This window comes from Rhodamnia argentea, chromosome 4 (genome assembly GCF_020921035.1).
Source record: "Rhodamnia argentea isolate NSW1041297 chromosome 4, ASM2092103v1, whole genome shotgun sequence".
NCBI lineage: Eukaryota > Viridiplantae > Streptophyta > Magnoliopsida > Myrtales > Myrtaceae > Rhodamnia > Rhodamnia argentea.
The window spans coordinates 15,128,112-15,136,137 of NC_063153.1; the positions used below are offsets into that span (position 1 = coordinate 15,128,112).

General features: G+C 42.7%; 1 protein-coding gene across 1 annotated transcript; it reads left to right on the top strand.

The window, feature by feature from the left end:
- Window positions 1-1,785: 1,785 nt before the first annotated feature.
- On the top strand, window positions 1,786-4,832 carry LOC115749178 (protein NRT1/ PTR FAMILY 1.2-like). Its single transcript, XM_030685884.2, has 4 exons — window positions 1,786-1,902; window positions 2,063-2,280; window positions 2,399-2,949; window positions 3,801-4,832. Exons 1-4 carry the CDS (start codon window positions 1,818-1,820, stop codon window positions 4,705-4,707), a joined length of 1,761 nt encoding a protein of 586 aa, XP_030541744.1. The 5' UTR covers window positions 1,786-1,817; the 3' UTR covers window positions 4,708-4,832.
- The last annotated feature ends 3,194 nt before the right edge of the window (window positions 4,833-8,026 follow it).

Here is an 8,026-nt window from a genome sequence, read left to right on the forward strand (position 1 = left end):
ATGCATACAGCGCTCGGCTACAAATCCTTATCATGCCACACAATGTTGAAGACAAGTTTGATCCTCTTCCCCCTTGTTATCATGTGGAGAGTCATCACTTGTATCATATTTTTTGTCTTTCGAGTTAGTAAACAACGTTTTCACACGCTAGACGTCGAACAATGAGGTCCAAAATCTGCCTTAACAGAATCCATAGTCCACACGACATATCAGGACTCCGACATCAAATAAATCGAAGCAGTTCGAATCGAACGTAACTTCGTTAACTCCGTCCAATAAATTTATTTAACATCGCGCTGCTTAAAATGTGAGATATTAGGTACAAACAAAGCATTGCACCGTGTGCCTCTCTCTATCTTTTTCCATCAATTTACACAGGACGGTGCCATTTCTACCACCATATGAGTAAGTGCACCTCCTTTTCTCTAAAAAGATAAAATTGGCCTCAATCATTCAGGCACAATCAGCAAGGTGGACCCTCACCCAAGCGAAGTTCGGCAAGGCTGCCCAGGCCTTGGCGAGGGTCAGCCTCGCCACATCCGGCCTCATCCTCACCCAAGCGTGGACCGGCAAGGTCGACCCTTGCCGGTTGAATATTGGCAAAAAGAAAAGGGAAAGAAAAAAAATTTTAATAAAATAAAATAAAATATTATTAAAAAATTACTAACGCCGGCTCCGGTCGTGCCATGTAAGACAGTCATCGTCTACGTTAGAGGTTTCTAGTCAAAATTAGCCGGATGGACTGAATTGATAAAATTAAAAAAAGATTTAGAACTAAACTAGTTCAACTAAAATGTTTATGATCGAATTAGTACCAACAAATAGGTTTATGACTTTTCTAGTACTTTTTCCCTTTGATTTTTGCTTCAAGAAATTGATAGTTTTATATAAAGCTAATTTGATTTGGGCTCACGAGGCATTTGTTTACTAGACCGATTACTTATTTAATAGTTATGCTTGTAATTTCGTCATTAAAGCGGGTCCGATCGATTGTCCGTCCTAATAAGTGATAAGAGACTGAATTATTGAGTAGTGACGACTAAGGAGCACTTTACATTGCCTGGATCTCACTTCCAAAAGCAAGACAAGGACATAGAAGAGTGTTCTCAAAAAGGGGGGAAAGGCATCTAAGGATTCCAATGAAATAAACATTGGCTTATTAGTTACGTCGGCATATTATCTTTTCTCTTGGCCAGGATTCAAATACAACAGTGAAGGAAAGCACCTTGTTGAACAAGAGTGGCATACCGAAAAAGACTTTGTTGTCCAAAATGAAGTTGTGTTCTTGCCATGTTGGTGTTTATGTGCCAGGATTAGTACCCTAAACGGTCGACTTGTGCTCTTCGACGAAGCCTCGACATCTGCAATTCCATTGTTTTGCCGAGCCCAAGTTGTACCGGAGCCGATCTGCAGCGCTTCGGGTTAAGTCCGGTCAGTGTTCAGTTTAAGATATTGGACTTCCAGGGTGCACATTTTGTTGCATGATACAGTGCTATCTCTGGGACTGGGTCCTTGCCGTCTCGGCCCTCGTGGTTAAGCTTGCCTATATTAAGATTCCGTTTCCACTTTATTCCAGTCCAGGAGAAGCATCAGACACAGCTAAACACCAAGAGAGGTTTTTTATAATGCAAAATGTTAATTCGGTCGTGGTAAAATCTAAGCTGTCGGATGACCAATATAATGGAAATGGAAACCATCCCTTGTTTTCATCCCTGATACACGGCAAAAGCTGCCTGACCATCTCTCTCTCTCTCTCTCTCTTTCTCCAGGAATTTCAATCTCAGGCCCTGAGTCCTGGAAACAGCACAGAGAGAGCCATGGAGATTGCTTCAGACAAAGCCAGGGAAGCCAAGCAGGTCACAAGCAAAAAGGGTGGACTCAAGACCATTCCCTTCATCATAGGTCACTTTCTTGATCGATACAGTTCTCTGTCATCTGCTCACAAGTCACAAGCAGAGTGTTCTTGTGTTGAACTACTTCATTTTTTAGTTCAGTCTATGTGTTCTTGGAGATTGTTTTGATGATCTGACGATAAATTTCGTGAATTGAATTGTTGATGCAGCAAATGAGATATTGGAGAAGGTTGCTGGGTACGGGCTACTTCCAAATATGATTTTGTACTTGATTTATGAGTATCGCTTCGATGCCGCTTCGGGTGCAAATGTCCTCTTCTTGTGGTTGGCCATAACGAACTTCATGCCCACTCTAGGCGCTTTTCTTTCCGACTCTTGCTTGGGGCGGTTCCGTGTCATCGGGTTCGGATCGATCATCAGCCTTCTTGTAAGCACCGCCTGCGAGTGTGTTCCAAAGCAAAAGAACTTAGTTTCACTGTACGAGTGTTTGATCATGATTTTCTCTTTCTTATGTCCCCTTTGATAATTTGTTGTCCTCTCATTAGGGAATGACCCTGTTGTGGTTGACAGCCCTTCTCCGAGACGCCCAGCCTCCGCCGTGCAACCCAAGGATCGAAACGTGCAAATCCCCAACTTGGGCGCAGCTCCTGCTTCTGTTTTCCTCTTTCGCCCTCATGTCCATCGGGGCTGGCGGGATCAGGTCGTGCTCGATGGTCTTTGGGGCGGATCAGATCGACAATCCTGATAACCCCAAGAACGGGCGGATCCTGCAGACGTTCTTTAACTGGTACTATGCGTCAGTCGGGATCTCGATCGCGATTGCAATAATCATGATAGTTGACATCCAGAACTCGCGCGGTTGGGTGGTCGGATTCGCGGTTCCGGCGGGGCTTATGCTGGTCTCGGCTGTGAGCTTCTTCCTGGGATCTTCACTCTATGTCAAAGTGAAGGCAAACAAGAGCCTCTTCACCGGCCTTGCTCAGAGCATGGTAGCCGCCTGGAAAAAGAGGCACTTGGAGATCCCCAGCATGGATCATGATGCAACGTATTACCATCTTAAGGGCTCCAAAATTACCACACCAAGCGAGAAACTGAGGCAAGTATTTACTCGGAATTCAGATTTTTGAACCCGTTAAGATATATTTTCGTGTAACCTTTCCGATAATCATGCCATGCTTGGATTTCGAAGTTATGACGATATCGATAAAAGCGCTGTGTCGTGCCGTGTGTTGGGACTTTGGTCTCCAAATCCCATAAGAAGGTGAATGACAAGTGAGGGATGGAACAAATCCCATGTTGGATAGAAGAGTTATTGAGAGATGGGTTCAAATATATGAATCTTATAAATGAGTTTGGGCCTCAAGGGGCATCTCACTTTTGTGGAAGGGAGAGAACCTAGGCTTTGCTAAGGTTGACCAACTCGCGCGCGCTGCCGCCGCCCCCCCGTCGGCTCGGGCTCGAGTCCGAACGGACATATTCGTTCTTAACCGCTTCCTTGCCTATTTCACGACTCTTTGTTCTTAACCACTTCACTGCCTATTTTGTCATTCTTTCTTCATCATCGTCATTTCTGTGCGATTGTTCTGAAAAGTTGAGTTCGAAGATTTCCTATTGGAGTAGTGCCGCTTCATAGGAAAGGTAATCCGTTCTATCCTGGGAGACAATTGTCCAACGACCTTGGGTACCAGTGGAGGGGACAAATTGTCTTAAGAACACAACGTGAATTCGTTAGACTCGGATTATCCATTTGCATTTGGATTACTCACCGGCATTCAATTTCTGATTTGTCTATCAACTCTTTTATGCGTATATATACACATAGGTTCTAACACCGTGTTCTAGTTAAGTCTAAATTTAATATGATATGATACCGGCGCAAAGATATGAATCGACGCGGATTATCAGTTAGCGGATGGAAGATTGAGCCTGTTATTTCTCTTTCCACAGTTTCCTAAACAGGGCTTGCCTTATAAACAACCCTGAGAAGGACCTGGACGCTGACGGACTGGCCGTAGATCCGTGGAGACTCTGCACAATCCAGCAAGTTGAGGTGCTCAAAGCCCTCATCAAAGTCCTTCCCATTTGGTCCACCGGCATCATCATCGGCGTGACCATAAGCCAGGGCGCGTTCCCGGTCCTCCAGGCGAAGACCATGGACCGGCACTTCCTCTTCGGCCTCAAAATCCCGCCGGGCTCCTTCGGCATCTTCAGCCTCCTGACCCTCACGATATGGGTGGCGCTCTACGACAGGATCATCATCCCCCTGGTCTCGAAGCTGACCAGCCGGCCCGGCGGGCTCACCTACAAGGAGCGGATGGGGATCGGGCTCCTCATCTCCTGTGTGGGCATGTTCGTGTCGGCGGCGGTGGAGCACAGGCGGCGAGCCGAGGCGATCCGGGAAGGGCTGGCCCAGAACCCGGCCGGGGTCCTGAAGATGTCAGCAATGTGGATTGTCCCGCAGCACTGCTTGACTGGGCTGGCGGAGGCATTCAACGCGATCGGGCAAATCGAGTTCTACTACTCCCAGTTCCCCAAGAGCATGGCGAGCATCGCGGTGGCGCTGCTCACCCTGGGAATGGCCGTGGGCAACGTGGCGGCGAGCCTGATCGTGAGCATCTTGGACCACCTGAGCAGGAGGAGTAGGAACGGGACGTGGATCTCCACGAACGTGAACGAGGGTCACTACGACTATTACTACTGGATCTTGGCGGGCTTGAGCGTGATCAATTTCTGCTACTACCTTGTGTGCGCTTGGGCCTATGAGGGGGGTGAGGAGCGGAAGATTTGGGATGAGGACGGATCGGAGGATGATCTAGAGATTGATCGAGTGTCTCCGATGAGAATTCATGCTTGATTTTTGTTAATTTAGCGCTACATGATGCCGATGTTTCAGCTAAGTGTATGACCGGTTGATGCATGATATACCAAGTACGTACTTAAACGATTTCCTTGCTTGTTGGATCTCCTTATAAACGAGGGATCGGATTATCAATAAGGTGTCGAAAATTCGAGTAACTCCAACCAATAAATTCAGAGGGGCGAAATGGATTTGACCCATTTTCCTGAGCGGCAAAGTATACAGTACATCCATCGTCGTCTTGCCTTTGTTTTAATTTGTGGCTCTTTTGTGATTTGTGCACCTCGATTCGGCTAGGATTGAGACGTGCGAATACTCGAACATTTTTCGACCAAAAAAGATTACTCAAACATTTGGAATAGTGTAAATTTTGTGGAGTGGGTTAAGAGCAAATGTCTGGCCTGTTAGAACTCTGTGCTCCAAAAGCGATCAATAGCTACCGGTGGAAGACCGCCTGACTGGCGTCGAAATTTAGAGGTGTCAAAATGCATTGAAAATCCATATTTTTAACTCATATTCAATGTCTGATAAAAAAAAAATTCATATCCAATTGGATAGGTCAAATATGGATTAATCGAGTTTTACTAAATGGGTCGTTAACGGGGTTGAGTTGTAAGACTTGCTTATGTATAGATTATGAATGAGTTTGTCCTTTAACCCATTTACAACACATTAACAACCCGTTTAGCTTATAAAGTTTATTAATTGAGTTTACCCATTCATGAAATGTCATCTTCTTGAACATTTTTCATATTTTATATTTTTACTTGTCCGTTTTTGAAATTTTTAGTCTTCTTTTTTTGTTTTTCTTTGTTTCTTTTGCTTTTTTTTCCCTCCTCGGAAGTCCCGTGAGAGCCAGCTGACCCTCGCCGGTCGGAGGCAAGGGTTCCATCCCTCGCTTTTGGTCGGCCGGCGACCCTCATGGGATTTATAAAGAAAAAAAAATAGAAAAAATAATTTTAAAAAAAATCATTGAAATTGTTCAATAGATTTGAATGGCGTGAAAGTATTCTTTTAATTTATAAGAAATTTTTTTTTCTAGATGGGGTTAAATATGAAAGTGTTTTGAGTAATGTGGGTTGATTTGGATATGAACCATTAAATTTGTATTACATGAAAATGGATCGAAATAGGTTAAATTTACAACAACTAGTTTCTAACTACCACTAAGTTAAAGCTACTCACCACACGGTCTAGCTACCTCTTCAGTTGTTTTTCAGCTACACACCACAAGGTCTAACTACCCCTTCATGTCTTTTTCAGCCAACAATAATCTAGGAAAAAATCGAGGCTGATGAAGGCAATACTGGAAAAGGGAAGAGAGAGAGAGAGAGAGAGAAGTGGACTCCTTATAAAAAAAGGTATTGGCACGTAGAAAACTTTCAATCACCGTACTTAATCTTCAAGAAAATTGTCTAATGAGTCATAAATCTATCCTAAAGATGTCGGTTTAGTTCTAATTTTTTTAAATTTTACCAATTTAGTCCAAAGTATTTGCGTGAAATTCTAATATAATTCTTTTGGCCAATTTTTATCCGAAATCGCTAACATGGAGAAATGTACTAGGACTGATTTGGAATTTTGGGCAAAGAGTTTGCACTAAACTGGAAAAATTAGAAAGTTCATGACAAAATCGGCATATAAAGAATAGTTTTAGGACTAGCTGAGTAATTCTCCCCTTAATTTCTTACCTTGCTTATGACCGAGCAATCAATTCAAGAATTCAGAGTCCAGCGAACATTGCATTTTGATCGCGTCACGGATAAGTTTCGTTTTTCCCCATGCACGTCGACACATGATTGTGCACCACATGCTAGATGAACAAATCAAGTTAATCAAGCATTCTCCGACTATTTTAAGACAATAATCCTCCAATTATATAGGCCTTAGAAATAATCGGGTAAAAATAGGAAGATCCATTCAAACCTACCCAATAAAGCTCATAAATAAAAGCACAAAATTAATAATTTCCACTTCTAATTAATTGGAAATTTTGACACTAACGGCGCGTAAACTTTTGTCCTATCATGCAATGTTATTCTGAAACTTCAAATTCAACCTAAAACTTCTATTCTTTCTATTACCTTCTTACCTTTTTGGTCTTCACAAATATTACGATTAATACATTCAAGTATATTTTAGCTTATTATATCTATAATGATAAATAAAAATCTAAGAATCTCGTTTAACGTTATAATAAACTGATAGTCTTTTAACTTTAAGGCAACTAGAGGTGATTGATTCTCAATCCGGTCTAATTCTATCTAGAAATTGAAAACCAGGCCACTTGATCTTAGAACTAAATCGACTAGTCCAACAGAACCTATAGACGCCGAGCTCGCTAGCCAAGTCGAGGGCCCAACCCGTTAAAATATGTCTCAAGTTTGAGCCCAAAGCAAAAATCTAAATATTGTAAATTAAATATTTTCTATTTTGTCTTGATATCAAGTTAGACTCGTCCAAGCAAAATAGAGAAGGAATATATTGTCGGATTAATATTCGGATTCTGTAGATTTTGAATGGGACTAAATCTGCTTTTGAAATCCATCAATATCTATCCTTTTGAGTTGTTGGAGCCGGTCAACGAAAGTAAAAAAAGCAAAGTTGACTTCGTTGGCCGAATTCTGATGGGACTCCTTGGCCAAGTGGGACTCCATGCATTTATAAATATATTTCTTGAGGATAGTGAGGTAAGCCTTGCAGAGAAGTTGCAAGTGATGCCGTGAGCGCTTAAAAGCCAAAATGGAAGCACCGCATACGTGAGTGCTTGGAGCGCTGCTGTTGATTTGCAGAAAGACTTCATCGTGGGCTTTCGAAGTTTCAAGAATTACATCGGAAACAATTGGTGTTAAAGCTGATTAAATCTTGAAGTTAGATTTGTGTAATTTCTTTGCAAGATTGAAAGATTATTTCATTAGAAATTGAGGACTAAACATTATGTGTCTTATTGGATGTAATTGGGACTAGAAAATATTGAGATTTTTTGAGTAACTCGAGTGTGGTTTGTAATTTTCGTGTATCGATTGATCTATAGTGGAATTCATTGCTGCTCTCCTCGTGGACGTAGGTCTCTACGATCAAACCACGTACATCCGGTATCCGATTTATTTTCTTGTTCTGTCTATTTATTGTTCGATCGCTTGTTCCGTGCAACACAACCGATGAAGAAGTAGAGGAGAATGGCCACATGAGGGTTGGGGTGGGAGGTGAACTACCGGGCGAGTGGGAGGCGGACGCAGAGGGTGGGGATGATGGGGACGTTGCTGAAGTGACTAATGTTGCGAACATTCTCAACACTCTGCGGGAGTTTGGGGTG

Excerpts from the sequence above, each read along its gene's own strand:
- LOC115749178 (XM_030685884.2), top strand. The coding sequence starts at position 1,818 with ATGGAGATTGCTTCAGACAAAGCCAGGGAAGCCAAGCAGGTCACAAGC. Across the intron at positions 1,903-2,062 it reads GACCATTCCCTTCATCATAG|CAAATGAGATATTGGAGAAG; the intron begins GTCACTTTCTTG and ends TTGTTGATGCAG. Across the intron at positions 2,281-2,398 it reads GATCGATCATCAGCCTTCTT|GGAATGACCCTGTTGTGGTT; the intron begins GTAAGCACCGCC and ends TCCTCTCATTAG.